Source organism: Ictidomys tridecemlineatus, chromosome 10 (genome assembly GCF_052094955.1).
Source record: "Ictidomys tridecemlineatus isolate mIctTri1 chromosome 10, mIctTri1.hap1, whole genome shotgun sequence".
Taxonomy (NCBI): Eukaryota; Metazoa; Chordata; class Mammalia; order Rodentia; family Sciuridae; genus Ictidomys; species Ictidomys tridecemlineatus.
The window spans coordinates 50,115,952-50,133,065 of record NC_135486.1 but is presented as its reverse complement, the minus strand read 5'-3'; the positions used below and the strand labels follow the sequence as shown (position 1 = coordinate 50,133,065).

At 34.5% G+C, this 17,114-nt stretch overlaps 1 protein-coding gene across 9 annotated transcripts in view; it reads left to right on the top strand.

Annotated features, from left to right (window-relative positions):
• Nvl (nuclear VCP like) overlaps positions 1-17,114 on the top strand; it is a 107,369-nt gene that overhangs the window by 16,796 nt on the left and 73,459 nt on the right. For 6 of the 9 annotated variants that reach the window (XR_013426572.1, XR_013426570.1, XR_013426571.1 and 3 more), the window contains exons 5-13: positions 3,812-3,869; positions 4,636-4,905; positions 5,717-5,785; positions 8,031-8,163; positions 8,360-8,436; positions 8,978-9,112; positions 10,953-11,054; positions 14,247-14,364; positions 15,980-16,124. Coding sequence is in view for 6 of the 9 variants with exons in the window: in XM_078022901.1 (XP_077879027.1) it covers positions 3,812-3,869; positions 4,636-4,905; positions 5,717-5,785; positions 8,031-8,163; positions 8,360-8,436; positions 8,978-9,112; positions 10,953-11,054; positions 14,247-14,364; positions 15,980-16,124 (1,107 nt within the window). In the remaining 3 variants the exon portion in view is untranslated. Of the gene's footprint in view, positions 1-3,811; positions 3,870-4,162; positions 4,202-4,635; positions 4,906-5,716; positions 5,786-8,030; positions 8,164-8,359; positions 8,437-8,977; positions 9,113-10,952; positions 11,055-14,246; positions 14,365-15,979; positions 16,125-17,114 lie in introns of those variants that run through there. The other 3 variants (XM_078022904.1, XM_005326517.5, XM_040276821.2) reach the window with 3 other exon arrangements.

The window sequence follows — 17,114 nt, the reverse complement described above, 5'->3', positions numbered from 1 at the left end:
ATCTCAAAATAAAGTAAGAAAAGGTCTGGGGATGTTGCCCAATTTTTTTGTTATTGTTGTTTGTTTGTTTGTTTTTATATTTTTTTGGGTACCTGGGATTGAACTTAGGGACACTTGATCACTGAGCCACATCCCCAGCCTTATTTTGTATTTTATTTAGAGACAGGGTCTCACTGAGTTGCTTAGGACCTGGCTTTTACAATCCTCCTGCCTCAGCTTCCCATGCTGTTGGGATTATAGATGTGCACCACCATGCCCAGCTTGTTGCTCAGTTTTAGTGTGGCCCCTGAGTTCAAACCCCTTTACTGCAATCAATCAATAAATAAATAAAAAGAAGGAAGAAATAATGTTGAGGGCTTTAAAGTAATTTAAGTTATCATTGAGATAGAATAAGCTGTATATTTTAAAAGTGTTTGTTTTGTTTTGACATATGTTTGTCTCACTAAACCATCACCATAAGCAAGATGCCAAAATTTCCCATCAACTTCAAAAGTTTTCTGGCTCCTCATTTATAATTCACTTTTCCTTCCATTCCTGTTTCCAAGCAGCTACTGATTTGTTTCCTGTCTGTGCATGATATTAATTGGAAACTGTTCTGTTTTTCTCGGTTTTATGAAAAAGAACTATGAAAATTATTTTCTTGAATGTTAGAATTCATCTAGGCTTAGAGTTTTCCTTTTATGAAGAATTTTTATAAATTTTAATAGATATGGTTTCTCAAATCTTATTCTTTTTTTTATTATAAAATTTTTTTTCTTAGTTGTGGTTGGACCTAGTACCTTTATTTTACTTATTTATTTTTATGTGGTGCTAAGGATCAAACCCAGTGCCTCGCATGTGCTAGATGAATGCCCTATTGCTGAGCCACAACCCCAGACCCCTTTTCCTCTTAAATGTCAATTTTGGTGACTTTTTTTCATCACTACTAGTAATTAGAGAAATACAAATCAAAACCACTCTAAGATTTCACTCACTCCAGTCAGAATGGCAGCTATTATGCATACAAACAACAATAAGTATTGGTGAGGATGTGGGGAAAAAGGTACACTCTTATACTGATGGTGGAACTGCAAATTGGTACAGCCAATATGGAAAGCATTATGAAGTTTTCTTGGAATATTGGGAATGGAACCACCATTTGACCCAACTATCCCTCTCCTCGCTCTATACCCAAAGGACTTAAAAACAACATACTACAGGGACACAGCCACATCAGTGTTTATAGCAGCACAATTCACAATAGCTAAACTGTGGGACCAACCTAAATGTCTTTCAATAGATGAATGGATTAAAATGTGATATATATATATTATATATATATATATACACACACACACATAATGGAATATTACTCAGCAATAAAAGAAAATAAAATCATGGCATTTGCGGGTAAGTAGATGGAGTTAGAGAAGATAATGCTAAGTGAAGTTAGCCAATCCCCAAAAACCAAATGCTGAATGTTTTCTCTGATATAAGGAGGCTGATTCATAGTGGGATAGGGAGGGGGAGCATGGGAGACAACTCTAGATGGGGCAGAGAGGTTGGAGGGAAAGGGAGGTGGCGGGGGATTAGAAATGATGGTGGAATGTGATGGACAGTATTATCCAAAGTACAGGTATGAAGACACGAAGTGGTGTGAGTATACTATGTATACAACCAGAGATATGAAAAATTGTGCTCTATATATGTAATAAGAATTGTAATGCATTCTGCTGTCATAAATTTTTAAAAATTTACATTAAAAAAATTAAAAAATTTTTTCTAGTCGTGGTTGGACACAATACCTTTATTTTATTTATTTATTTTTATGTGGTGCTAAGGATCAAACCCAGTGCCTCGCACGTGCTTGCTGAGTGCTCCACCGCTGAGCCATAACCCCAGCCACCTTTTTTTTCTTAAATGTCAATTTTGATGATTTTTTTTTTTTTTGAGTGGTATTGAGGATTGAACCCAGAAATGTTCTACCACTGAGCTATATCCCCAGGCTTTTTTATTTTTTATTGTGAGACGGGGTCTCACTAAATTGCTGAGGCTAACCTAACACTTGCAGTCCTCTCACCTCAACCTCCCAAGTAGCTGAGATAATGGCAGGCACTACCATACCCTGTGAGTTGTGTTTTTAAATAAATTTGTCCTTTTATCCGAAGTGTGGAATTTATTGGTATAATGTTTTGCAGTTTATTCTTATTCTCTCTCTTTTCTTGGTGCTGGAAATACCACCTATAGCCTGTGCATACTAGGTAAACACTTTACCACTCAGCCTTATTTTTTTGGTACCAGGGATTGAACCCAGATGCACTCAACCACTGAGCCACATTCCCAGCCCTTTTTTGTATTTATTTAAGGACAGGATTTCATTGAGTTGATTAGGGCCTTGCCAAGTTGCTGAGGCTGGCTCTGAACTCCTTTTCTTTTGGTACTAGGGATTGAATCCAGGGGCGCTTTACCATTGGACTACATCCCTGGACCTTTTTGTTTTTATTAGGGTCTCACTAAGTTGCTGAGGGTCTTCCTGAGTTGCTGAGCTTGGCTTTAAACTTGCGATCCTCGCATTTCGGCCTTCATGGTCACTGGAATTACAGATGTGGCCACCATGCCCAGTAGGAATAGTCTTTTTGTTAATTTAAATATCATCTAAAGAAACCATGCTGAGGAGGCTGGCGTTGTGGCTCAGCAGTAGAGCACTTGCCTCCCACGTGTAGGGCCTGGGTTCCATCCTCTGCACCACATAAAAATAAACAAAATAGAGGTACTATGTCCAACTACAACTAAAAAAAAAATTAAAAGAAAGAAAGAAAGAAACCATTCTGGGGTTGTAGCTTAGTGGTAGAGCGCTTGCCTAGCATATGTGAGGCACTGAGTTCGATCCTCAGCACCACATAAAAATAAATGAATAAAATAAAGGTATTGTGTCCATCTATAACTAAAAATATTTTTAAAAAGAGAAACCATTAAATAGAAACAGAAACTGTTAGATATCAATTTTCAGTTATAATGAACTGAGACTATATTCTCAGTTTGTAGTTATTAGGAGCTAAACTAGTTTGATATATTACATGAAGAATTTCTTCACGACTTCCCTTCTGAACAAACACAAAGTTGCAATTGGTTACATGGCTTGAATTGTGAATTTATTATTCAAAGTGCTTAATTAGCTTGCTGAGTTTGATATTCTTAAAAGAGGCCCTTGGGTCTGATGGGAATTTGTATTTCACTTTTATTTGTTACTGGAATAAAGATAACTGCAATTTATTTAGCCTTTACTATGTACTAAGAACTTTGAGATGGATGTTATTTATTATTTTATAGATAAACTGATCCTCAGAGACATTAGGTACATATAGTCACTAACTGGTTATTCTAGATTTTTGTATCCCAGTTTCTCTGATTTTAAAACTTGAACTCTTTTTTTTTTAATTTTTTTTTAGTTGTAGATGGACACAATACCTTTATTTTGTTTATTTAGGGTTTTTTCTTTAATATTTATTTTTCAGTTTTCGGCAAACACAACAACTTTATTTTATTTTTATGTGGTGCTGAGGATCGAACCCAGCGCCCCACTCATGCCAGGAAAACACGTTAACTGCTTGAGCCACATCCCAGCCCCCCCCCCTTTTTTTTAATGTGATGCTGAGGATTGAACCCAGTGTCTCATGCATGCTAGGCAAGTGCTCTACCACTGAGCCGCAACCCAGCCTAAAAACTTGAACTCTTTACCACCATAATATGTTATCATAGTATATTTAACTTGCTTTGCGTAGTAATTTTTTAGGAGAAAAGCATTTAAAGCATTTTCCCTCTTTTTACTGAGGTATACTGAAAGCTATTCTGAGGATGATTCAATTGTGGAAGATTACCCAGATCCACAGGTAAGCCAGACATTTAATAGACTCACTGTGATTCTTTTTCCTTAAAATTATGAGACTTTTTAAGGAAAAAATAATGATTAAAAAAGTGGAAAAAGAGATTTTGGACATTTTTATCAATAAATAATAGAATACTTGCTACATATTCTTTTGATGATGGATTAACCCATCGTACCAGTGTTTGTGTTTATGGTTAGTTATAAAGAGAAAAAGAAGGGAGTGGCCAGAAATAAGGGCAAACAGATAGAAATAGAATTAATCATAAAATTGGAGCAAAGAATATATTTTCTGTCTAGGATTTACCAATGAATGGGCTTGACTAAGGCGATATGAAGGTAATACATCAAGTTACTCATAATTTGCCTTCTGTTTTTTCCCTTGATAAATCAGTTTTTGGATATATTAACCAAGTAATGATGACACACAATTATATTTGATCTTTCTTTGAATTGATGGAATAGTAGTGACTCCCAGTGACTACCTGTTCATTTCCATACTTGGTTCTGTTATATTTTTAAAAGTAACCTTGCTTATTTTATTTAATCATCAAATATGAACTGGCCCTCCATTAACTTGGAGTGGTGGTGGGTGTACATATTTTTGAATATTAAATGCTTGTTTGTGAATCATCTTATTGTGAACACCCATATATTCTGACTATAAATATCAGAAGTTGGTGAAAGCAAAATGTAGAAACCTTATTAGTATGGTTAATGGAACTTTTCATGAATACCTGAGTAATTAATGGTAAAATTAATGTTTCTGCCAGTCAGCAAATCACATGAACAGTTCGCTGCTCTCTTTATATCGGAAAGGAAATCCTGATTCTGTCTCAAATACTCCAGAGGTGGAGCAAAGAGAAACTACTACTTCAGCACCACAACTAACTAAAACAAGTTCCATTCCTTTGAAGACTCCTGCAAGAGAATCTGAGGGAGGATGGTTTATTGATAAAACCCCATATGGAAAAAGAGACAGTTTTTTCTTGGACCTATCAGATAATAAAAGTAACCGTAAGAAGCCAGTATCTGATATCCAGGTATTTTCATAGTGAACTTTTTAGCCCTATGTAGTTGGGAATTTGTTACAGTCTTTTCATTGAATTATTAAGGAGACACTTGTGTTTTATGGGTCTTAGGAACTTTGTAATGCACGGAGTATACTTTGCACTACTGCTGTCATTGCCCTCTTAGCCTGAGCCTCTTTCTTGCCTTAAGTATTGAAATAAATGCTTTGGTTATATATTGCACAGGCAACTGAAATCCATCCATTCTTGTTCACCTTGGTTTATTCTTCACGCAGAGATAACCTTCTTTGAGTTAAGTCAGGTCATTGCCCTTTTCTTTTACAACCCTTCAGTTGCTTCTTTTAGTCTCAAACCCCAAAATAAAGCCCTGTATTGGGATGTCCTGCTGTCTCTTAATCTCATCTTCTACCATTGTCTTCCCTCACTTCCCTGCTTTACTTTGGCAGCAGTGACCTCTTGTTGGTTCTATAGCACACTAAGTCATCTCCTGTTTGGAGCATTAGCATTTGAACTTTCTATCAAACACTTTCAGATTTCTATGGTTCACTTCATCACTTCTTCACATCTCTTTTCTCATGTAATCTTTGTAGAGAGGTCTTTTTTCACACAGGAGATAGCTCATTGTTAGGTACTCTGTTTCCTACTCCATTTATTTATTTATTTACTTATTTATTTATTTATTTATTTATTTATTTATTTATTTATTTACTAACTACCTACCTAAAGTCAAAGTTATTTTAGCTTGTTTGATTTTTTTTTTTAAAGAGAGAGTGAGAGAGAGGAGAGAGAGAGAAAGAGAGAATTTTTAATATTTATTTTTTAGTTCTCGGCGGACACAACATCTTTGTTGGTATATTGTGCTGAGGATCGAACCCGGTCGCACGCATACCAGGTGAGCGCGCTACCGCTTGAGCCACGTCCCCAGCCCTGATTTTTTTTTTTTCCTTAACTCACCCTTTTGTTTTCCTTCACTAGAATATAAGTTCTTGGAGAGCAAGGACTTTGTTTTGTTTAGTTCTGCACCCCTGGCTAAATTATGTTTATCATATGATAGCCAGTCAGTTTATTGAATTAATAGTGCCAATTGAACTTCCCAACATACATTTACTAGTGAGAGTTTAAAAATAAGTGTTTTGGTTATGTGTTGCACAGGTGATAAATTTAGGAAGAAGGGATGATTGCTGCTGAAACAGCAATGTGATTTATGTTCAATTCAGGATAACACCTTAAATCCTAATAAATAGATGTATGTGAAAATATGTAGACTAGGCAGGTGCCTTTATTTTGTTTTTGTTTTTTTTTGTTTGTTTGTTCATTTTTATTTCTGTCTTAATCCATAGGCACTCTACCACTGAACTACATATCTAGCCCTTTTTATTTTTTATTTTGAGGCAGGGTCATGCTAAGTTGCCCAGGCTGATCTTGAACTTGAGATCCTGCTGCCTTAACCTTTTCAGTGGCTGGGATTAGAAGCATATGCCACTGCATCTGGTAGGCAGATATCTTTTTTAAAAGTTTTGAAATGAAACTTAAAAAAAGCATAATTATCACAAAATGAACACATTGGGTACCTTTCTTCCTTTCTTTTTTATTTATTTACTTTTTATGTGGTGCTGAGGATTGAACCCAGTGTCTCACTCATGTGATGCAGGTGCTCTACCACTGAGCTACAACCCCAACTCCCTTTCTTCCTTTCTTAAAGATTATTTTAAAGCATAGTAGAATGAGAGAGGGTTTAAAGTAACTATCCCATGATACAGTGACTGAGTGTATAAGTAGTACTAGTAGCCACATGTGGCTATTGAGCCCTTGAGGCATGACTAGTACAAATGAGGAAGTGAATTTTTAATTTAAATGTAAATTTAAAGTTAAAATTATAGTTAATTGGTTTTTGGGAAGTCTCTAAATATTTTTGAAACAATGTAGGTATTTCAATCTATTTTAGGGGTAAATTTTATAAAGTACAAATCAAGTGTTTCCTATGAAAATTTAGTATCAAAAGTTGAGATGTGCCATAAAAGTACACATTATATTTTGTTGCTTACTATAAAACAGAATGTAAAACATCTCATTAATAATTTTTTATGTTAAGTCTGTGTTGAAATGAGATTATTTGGTATATACTGAGTTAAATAAAATAGATTATTGTCTGGGGGGTATAGCTCAGTGATAGAGCCAGTGCTTTGTATGTACAAGGCCTTGGATTCCATCCTTAGCACCAAAAAAAAAAAAAAAAAAAGATTATTAAGTGAATTTGACATAGTTCTATTTTCCTTTATGTAATTTTGAGACAGGGTCTCACTAAGTTGCCGGGGATGGCTGCAAACTTGCAGTCAGTTGTCTTGCCTCAGCCTCGTGAGTCACTGGGATTACAGGCATGCACTGCCCCACCTAGCTCCATTTTTAATGTGGCTACTAAATTATATAAAATTATGTATGTGGCTTGCTTTATATTTCTTTTGGACAATGTTGCATTAATTGGTTTCCAAACACACAGCCACTGATTTTGGGAAAACATTTCACTTTGACTTATTAATATGCCTTTTCCAAATGTTTTCACTTTATCCATTGATGGATGAATCAATGCTACATCATGAAGGCAGGAATGGACTTTTTTGGGAAGGTAAGAGTGGCAGACATGGCTTACAACTATAAGGAGACTCAGTGAGAATAAAAGATGATTTTAGTGTCAAAACAAGGAGCTCATAATTCAGGAACAAGTCATAGACAAATTAATCACTCAAATACAAAACTGATTATGGTAGCCTGTAATATAGTTACAAACACCATATTCTGGGAATGTAAGGAAGAGATTAAATGTAATTAAAAGAATATGGAAAGAAGGTTTTCCAATGTTAGAATTTAAACCTATCTGTAAGGTTATGGGAAAGAAGGCCATCACCAGCAGATAGCATCCTTAAGCAGTGAGATTGGGAATCATTAACAGAAAAGTACTACATCATGAAGGCAGGAATGGACTTTTTTGTGGTCCTGGGAATCAAACACAGAGACCTGCTCATGCTAGGCAAGTGTTGTACCACCAAGCTACCACTAGCCTTAAATCCCTTCTCACAAAAAAATTATATATATGCATGGTGATTGAAAGTGTGGCATATTTAAATTTATTTTCTCTCTAGGATTCAAAAGAGTTTTCTTTTCTGGAGAGTGATAATAAAAGGAAGGGTAGGCTAAAAGGCAAAGGAAACAAAAGAAAGAAGGAAGATCTTCAGGAAGTGGATGGAGAAATAGAAGCTGTCCTGCAAAAGAAAGGTGAAATGCATATTTTGTGGGTAGCAGAAGTTATGTTTGCTTTGAGAGAGTCATCACTCTTCTCCCCAAGCTGTTTTGCTTAGGAGACCTTCTGTATACAGAAACACTTATTGGAAAATATTTGTCTAATTGACCTTTAATTATTAGTTTATATTCAATCATTAATCTTTTCATCTCCTCTCTTTTTGTTTACCAGCCAAAGCCAGGGCGCTAGAACTGCAGATATCCAGTGTGAAGTTTGAAGATGTTGGAGGCAATGATACTACATTAAAAGTTAGGTCAAATTCAGAATTTTACCTCAAGTGGGTATATTACTAATTACTTATACAAATAAAGCCTACCTCTTTGTTTCTGATATGAACTGGGAATAGAAAAGGAGATTGGAAAGGTGAGAATGGCAGACATGGCTTACACCTTTTAGGGTATTGAGAGAGAAAAGAAGCACACTATCCTTTATCTTTTCACCTTTTAAAATTAGATTGTACCTAAGAGTCATGCTTTATAAATAATATTCTTTAATAGTACTAATAATTAGGTTTACTGTTTTAGTGTCTTCTTTTTTCCAGTTACTATGCTAATTTCTTTTTGTTATATCTTAAAGGTAAGTATTTTTAAAGCTTAGGAAATAGTGGCCCAAGAGGCCATTGCTGAAGTCATTCAGTATGTATCAGAGCCAGGATTCAAATGTAAAGACCTAAAACTTGTACTCTTACCTACTGTATTTTGCTGGTCTGCAGACTATGATATTTCATTGTACTTTGATTCTTTCTGTCTTGGGCAGAAGAAGACATCTTTTGTTCTTTTTCCTTGCTAGGAAGTCTGCAAGATGCTCATTCACATGCGTCATCCAGAAGTGTACCAGCACTTGGGTGTTGTGCCCCCACGTGGAGTTCTTCTTCATGGACCACCAGGCTGTGGGAAGACATTGCTTGCACATGCAATTGCTGGGGTGAGGTTTCTGACACTCGTTTGCTTTTGCTGTTTTTGTTATTATTTGTTTTTTCCTCTTTGATCAACTTTAGCCAGGCCTGGTATCTCTTTGAAAGAGAATATGATCAATGAAAAATGATACCCCCCCACTTTTTTTGTGGTACTGGGTATTGAACCCAAATAATAACACAAATAAAGGTATTGTGTTCATCTATAACTAAAACTAAAATGTAGATAAGTGAATACATTTATTGTATATGTGATAAAAGTTGGGTCGGAAGCAAATAAACCCCCTTTTTAAATATGTCATTTAGGCTTTAGTTGTTTCTTCTTCACTTTAACTTGATGGTTCTTAAGAACAGTAAAATAGCCAGGTGTGGTGATACATGCCTGTAATCCCAGTGGCTCAGGAGGCTGAGGCAGGAGGATCCAGAGTTCAAAGCCAGCCTCAGCACTGATGAGGCACTTAGCACCTCAGTGAGACCCTGTTTCTAAATAGAATGTACAAAAATAGGGCTCAGTCTGGATCTGTGGCTTAGCCATAGTGTACTTGCCTGACATGTGTGAGGCACTGGGTTTGATTCTCAGCACCACATATAAATAAATAAAATAAAGGTCTATCAACAACTAAAAACATTAATATTAAAAAAAATAGGGCTGAGGATGTGGCTCAGTGTTTGCGTGCCTCTGAGTTCAATCTCCAATAACAACAACAAAAAAAGAACAGCTAAGCATATTTTTGATTTTTTTTTTAATAGAGGTACATTTAATTCAAAATTTCCATTGAGTCATGTTCTTATATGATTTGTGGTATTAAAATATTCTTTCTGATGGTCATGAAAGACACTTGCTTTGCAAAATAAAAGTTAGCAATCTTATTTTAGCCCTGTCAGATATTTCAGAAACTATATTGGGTAGTAAAATGCAAAATATCCAGGTAACTTCAGTTAATAGAATAGCATACTAATCATTAACAAATTTATACTTTGTGAAACAAAATCATTTTTAGAGGGGAACTTGATTGTTTGCCTCATTTTTGTTGAATATTTCTTTTGTATAATTCCTGCATGGCAGACTTTGTTATATAGTGATAAGTATCACAAATCTAGTTTTAATATGAGAGAGACATTAAAGTTATTCGGATGAATAAATGTTGTACATAGTAACAATTCTAAAAAGTGGTAGAAAGAAGTGCAGAATGTTGTGTAGACCATTGGGATACCTAAGTTATAACTGGAGTCAAAGAATATACTGTTGAAGAAGTAAAATTTTCATAGCCAGAAGAAAGAGTACAAGTTTGCCAGATTTGTTGTCAATCATATCGATGGAACAACAATAGTTTCTCTTCTGTTTCTTAAAACGTCTGCCTCTTCTGACTAGTAGTAAGTGGTTCTCTTGGGTTAGCAAGTAGAGGAATGCTAGGTGAATATATGGAAAGCAACTGTGTTACAGCTCTTGCTATTTCCTGTCCAGTAGGTAAATGATAGATACAATTGTTTTGATTCAACCCTAAGGTGGGGAGGGCTTGATTCAAGAGAGAAAAGAGTTTTATACTGACATCTGTAAAGTGAAAACAAGTAGAAAATATCTGCTTAATGTGCTTGCATAAATCCATAGATTTTTCAATAGTGCTTTTTATAAGGCTCACACACAAAGATGAAGTTCCTCAGGAAAATGGTTATTTTGAAAATGTGATTTTGATGAAGTAGAGAACATGAGGAAAAAGTTGGGAGGTTACAATGTGAATATTTGTTTATTCTATTTTTTTGGTATCAGGGATTGAACTCAGGGGCACTTGACCATTGAACCTCATCTCCAGCCCTTTGCCTTTGGTTATTCTTTTATGTGTTTGTGCACAGGAACTTGACCTGCCAATTTTGAAAGTAGCTGCTCCAGAGATTGTGTCGGGAGTTTCTGGGGAGTCCGAGCAGAAGCTCAGAGATTTATTTGAGCAAGCTGTGGTGAGTCAGCTAATGACTAACATCATTGTCAGATCTTATAAACTTATATTTAAAGATCCTGCTTTTCTGATGCTGGTACTTGTTACTCATTCACTTGCTATTATTTTATAAGCTTAGAAATTTGTTATCCATGTTGGCTAAATATTTGAAATGGATTTAATGATACAGACTCTTGGATAAAAAATCTATTTCATCTGAAATTAAATAAAGATAATTGATGGGAAGTTTTGGGCTTTCATACTCAGTAGTCATTTATTGAAAATATATTATCTTTATGATATTTTCATTAACATACTTTTCCCAACTTTGGTTATACCAAACAATTACTAAGAAATATAAAAATTGTTATATTTAGGATTACTGTATTATAAAAGCAGCCATAAACATGGCAGGATAAACTCCTCTCTATTTGTATATGAAAGCTGTGAAAAAAAAATTATTTTACCAGAGAGAGAAATTTCAGATTTGATTTTTTTTTCTGAAGTGTAATTTGTGTTATTAAAATTTGGATGATGATATTTACATCCTATTAAAGCTTTATTTTCAGATGTGATAGTAGTTATATGTCTGTACTTTCAGTGAGGAAGATGACTTCAAGTCCTGTGCTATTATATGTGATATTGAACTAGAGCTTTAACCACTCTACCATCAATTTATTTACTAGTAAAATAGGGTAATAATAATACCTTAATTTCATGGAGTATTAAATGTATTGTTGAGAGTATTAAATGAGAGAATTCTTCTTTGCCACCCCCTCTTTCTTTTTTTTGGTACTAAAGATTAAGCCCAGGAGTGTTTTACCACATCCCCAGCCCTTTTTATTTTGAGACAGGGTCTTTCTAAGTTGCTCATAACTTTGCTAAATTGCTGAGGCTGGCTTTGAACTTGTGATCCTCCTGCTCCAGCCTCCTGAGTCACAGGGATTATAGATATAAGCCACCACTGTCCACTTGAAAATTCTTTTAAAACCTTTAATGTAATGCCTTGTGCACATACACAAGAGCCCTGTAAATATTAGACATGCTACTATGTATACTGGAGCAAACATAAGTCACTGTAGTTAAAACTAAAAAGTGATGAAAGGTTTAATTTTATGTCTTTATTTATATTCAAAGTATATGATGGCTGATGAACGTGACCAATACAACTACTAGATGCTGATGTGAAATTAGAAGAAAAATTGTATTTCAATAGTCATTGAGAAAAGTATTTTAAAATGGCAAGAATGCAGAGGCTGTTTGCTTGGTTTGTTAACTGACAATGAAAAAGGTGTGGGCAACACAAGGAAGATGCAAAGAAAGGATAGAAAGGCATTGTGCACAGCTAATTCTTTCAGATGTCACCTGCTTTCCAAAACCTGTCTGATTCAGTTTTTGATTTGTTACGTAGAGCCAGAGGACAGTAGTAAATTGCATGTAGATTGTTGTGTTAAAAGTTTCTTTGTAAACCAGTATTGAACCAGTATGATGTCTGACAGTATGTGTTCAGTGAATGTATGGTGTAACACTATACATACCACCTTTCCCTGGTCTCCTCTTTCATAGTGAAAGTGAGTACAATAAAGTATGTGGTTTAGAGAACAGATTCAAATCACATCAGATGGTTCTTTGCAGAAAACTATATGCTTCTTTAAAGGCTAATTCTGATGACCTTCTCATATTCTTCCTTTTCTCCCAATCTTCTAGGTCACTGGCAAATACTTATGTGTTTATTTTCTGAGAATTTTGCTCTCTGTAACTTTACTCTTTTGTAACTGGGTAACGTTTCCAGTTGTCTTAGATGATGTTTTGCAGACATTGTCATGACAGGGATTGGGGAAGAGAGCCAGCTAGGAATGATTCTAGCATGTGGTTTTGAGATGTCTTAGCCAGACTGATTGAGCATAGTCAATGTTACCCCTCAGGATTAAATAATTGAGAATGATTTAGATTGAACATCTAGATATTTTTCTTTAAATTTTTCATTTTAACTAATATTTATGTCTCCTTTTTTGTGTTAAGATAAATATAACAAAATTTATCATTTTAGCTGTTTTTAAGTGTACAATTCAGTGGCATGAAGTACATTTATATTTTTGTGTAAATCGTCACTAGTATCTACCTCCAGAACTTTTTCATCTTTCCAAACTGAAATGCTGTATCTGATAAACAATAATTCCCCATTCCACTGCTACTGCAATTCTACAAACATTCTAACTTAGGCCTTAATGAATTTGACATTCGGTAACTAGCTTATTTCCTAAATTATTCAGTCTGTACCCTATCTGGGTGTTTTGTATGTTTGGTTGGTTTTAGATTTTGGTGGTACTTGGGATTCAACCTGGGGGCACTTTACCATTGAGTTGCATCCCCAGCCTTTTTTTTTTTTTTTTACTCCTTAATTTTGAGACAGGATCTCACTAAGTTACCTAAGTTGGCCTTGAATTTGATTCTTCTACTACTTTAGCCTCCCAAATAGCTGGGATTTCAGGCATGTGCCACCTGGCTCTGCTGCTTCTCAACTTCCTCTTATAGCAGATTTGAAAGAAAAGCTTGGACATTTTTATATTGGTAGAAACATAAAACACTTAATAAAGTTGGGTTTTCTAATTTAAATCTTTTAGACTTACTGTTTATGTTTCATAGCATAGCACACATGTCTGATTTATAAAAGAATTTCAGTAAATTTAGCACAAAACATAACATGAATTGATGAAGACTATAAATGTGCTACCAGATCTGTAGTCATTTATTGTCCTCTTTTAAACATTGTGTTTTTCTTCAGATAGATAAGTCAGAAATAACACTGTGAACTGCCTTCTTGAGGGGTGGTTATTCATTTGGTGAATGGTCCTTGAACTCTAAGATTTTAAAAATTGTATATAGATGCATGCCTATAATCCTGCCTATTTGGGGTCTAAAGTAGAAGGATTACAAGTTCTAGGCTAGCCTAGTCTAGTGAAACCCTGTCTCCAAATTAAAAAACAAACAAAAAAGAACTGGAATGTAACTTAGTGGTAGAGCACCCCTGAGTTTAATCCCTAGTACTACAAAACAAATAAGCCTTGGGAATGTAGCTTAGTGGTAGAATGCCTCTGAATTCAATCCCCAGTACTTCAAAAAAAAAAAAAAAAGAAAAGATGTATGTATTTAACTATGCATCAATATAGGAAATGTATTCATAGTCATCTTTTTATGATATTTTTATTTCTAGTCAAATGCACCCTGTATTGTTTTCATCGATGAAATTGATGCTATTACTCCCAAAAGAGAAGTTGCTTCAAAAGATATGGAACGAAGAATTGTAGCCCAGCTCCTAACCTGCATGGATGGTCAGTTTGAAATAATGAATTCATTTTAAGATAATAAATTTCTTAAAATAGTTTAAGTCATACACAAAGATAAAATATTTAAACCATAAATCTCGTAGTGTAAATTAAGAAATCTTTATCACAAAAGATTATAGCATTAATTTAACTTGAAGTATATGTTATCGTTATTTTTAATGTGTTTACAGGTATATGCTAGCATATTTTGCTTTTTATAATTCTGAGATTGCACCATAGACATTGTTCAACTTACCATTTGTTCCTTTACAGTTCATCTTAAGAAATGTTCCCATTTTAATCTTTTTTTAACTCATGTCATGATATTCTTAAGATAGATTTATTATATTGTACTTAAACATTTCCACATTAATGAATGTTTGTTTTCAATTTTTTGCAGTAAGGGAGAATATCATTAAAAGAGTCTTTTTGGTGCACATGTAGGTTTCCATGATAAATACTAGAAGTAGAATTGGTAATTGAAAATTATACATTTTCAGTTTTTCATGCACATTACATTCCATAAGACTTTGCAATTTTTATTTCCACTAGCATTACATAAGAATCAACTAGAGCTTTTGAAAGTAGAGTCTGCCTACTTTGAAACAGCACGTTTTGTGTACACAAGAAAATTTGAAGTAGTACATGTTTTGTGTTTCTTGCCATTCTAGGTTGCAAGTTGCTTATTATTATATTTTATATATATCTAAAATTTTTCTGCTGTGTTTTTGAGGTTTGGGTTCTGAGGAAAGTCCTTCACTACTTTTCTGCTAGCTAAAGAATATACTGCATAAACTCATGATTTAATTAGTATCTTACTACCTTCTTATTTCTTGTGAAGGAGTATAACCTGACTCCTTGCTGTTCAATCCTGGTTCAATTAAGAGAAATAAACTTAGGAATGATAAACTTTAAGGCCTACATTCTGTTCATCCCCAGAAATCCATGTTACTGTCCTCCCCAGACTCCCTGTGGTTAGATTGATGACCTTGCCTAAATGTACCATGCAATTTCCAATTCTGTGTTGTCACTCAAGCTTTTTCTTCTCCGTAGAATTTAATTAGCATCTATCTCTGCTTTTAAATTTAACATCATATTCACCTCTGGTATTTCCTGAAATATTACCTCTTTCACGAACCCTCCCTTATTCCTCAGTTGGAATTCACAATATCTTTTTTGTTTTGCTGTGGTGTTTCATTTATACTACCAATAATTATATTTCATAAAACTTGGCTTACAGCCTGTATTCTTAATTATACACTTAATATTTCTGAATACATTATGAATTGCTAAGATACTTTTTATATATAAGACATTTTTTATCTCTAAACTTTTTTTTAATTTAAAAAAGTTTTTTATTTACTATATATGACAGTAGAATACATTTTGACATATTGTACACAAATAGAGCACAACTTCTCATTCCTCTGGCTGTACGTGGTGCAGAGTTACTCCAGTAATGTAATCATACGTGTATATTGGATAATAATGTCTGTCTCTATGAGACATTTAATGTTAGTTTTTAGTTAAAGTGTGTAATACTTCATCTCTAACCATTAAATGATTTGTGTAATGTGATAGATGTCTTTGTCACCACTATTTTGTGTCTGGTTCTTATTAGATTTGAATAATGTGGCCGCTACAGCTCAAGTCCTGGTTATTGGAGCTACTAATCGACCAGATTCGTTAGACCCTGCTTTGAGACGTGCAGGAAGGTTCGACCGAGAAATATGCCTAGGTATCCCTGATGAAGCATCCAGAGAAAGGTATATTCTTATAGAACAAAGTTTGTATGCCACTATGTCATCTACATATTAAATTCTTGGAAAGTAAGGGTTGAGAAATACTATGTAGCCTTATCTCTCTCTCTCTCTCTCTCTCTCTCTCTCTCTCTCTCTCTCTCTCTCTCTCTTCTCCCTTTCTATTTTCCTTACCATTTTATTTATAGAAGAAACAGGTCATTGTTCTATAGAATTTCCTATTTTCTGGATTTGGCTCATTGTATCCTTTTTTTAAAAATATTTTTTATACCTTTATTTTACTTATTTATTTTTATGTGGTGCTGAGGATCAAACACAGGGCCTCGAATGTGCTAGGCCAGCGCTTTACCATGGAGCCACAATGCCAGCCAGCCCCTCATTGTATCGTTAATATGTCATTTAACCTCTTCTTCTGTTCTTGTATTTCCTACAAACTGGACGTTAAATACAAGGGTTTGGTTAGATGAAGCTTTGTTCTTTTAGCAACATTCTTCCTTAGGTGCTACTGGTATTTCCTGTGAATCATGTCAGAAGTAGTCTGTTCTCATGCATTTGGTGACCTTAGTTTGGGTTATGGTTTTAAATATGTGAGTCCTTTGGTTTCTTTTTCGTTAACCAGTCTTTTGTAGGTTGATTAAAAAAATAAAGATGATAACTGGCTTTGAAAAATGTAAAGAAGTCTTGGAATTCCTTTCTGATGGATCTTATTTCAAGCCACATTTTGGAAATCTGAGAAATTCTCATTTCTGGAGCTGGATATTTTGAGACCCTAGACCAATAGTGGTTCAAGATAAGCTGATACTCCACACTTACACTTAAAAATTACTCCTAATGTATTTATAATCTGGTTTGAGTTTATTTTCCCTGAACTTTGTAGACTATGTAATATGGTAAAGAATCACTTGGCTCATTCTTGGCAATGTTCAATTAGTTTAAGAGAGGGTAATATTTTCATGTTCCTTAAGTTTGAAGAGGTTTTAAAGTTTGTGTTTGTAT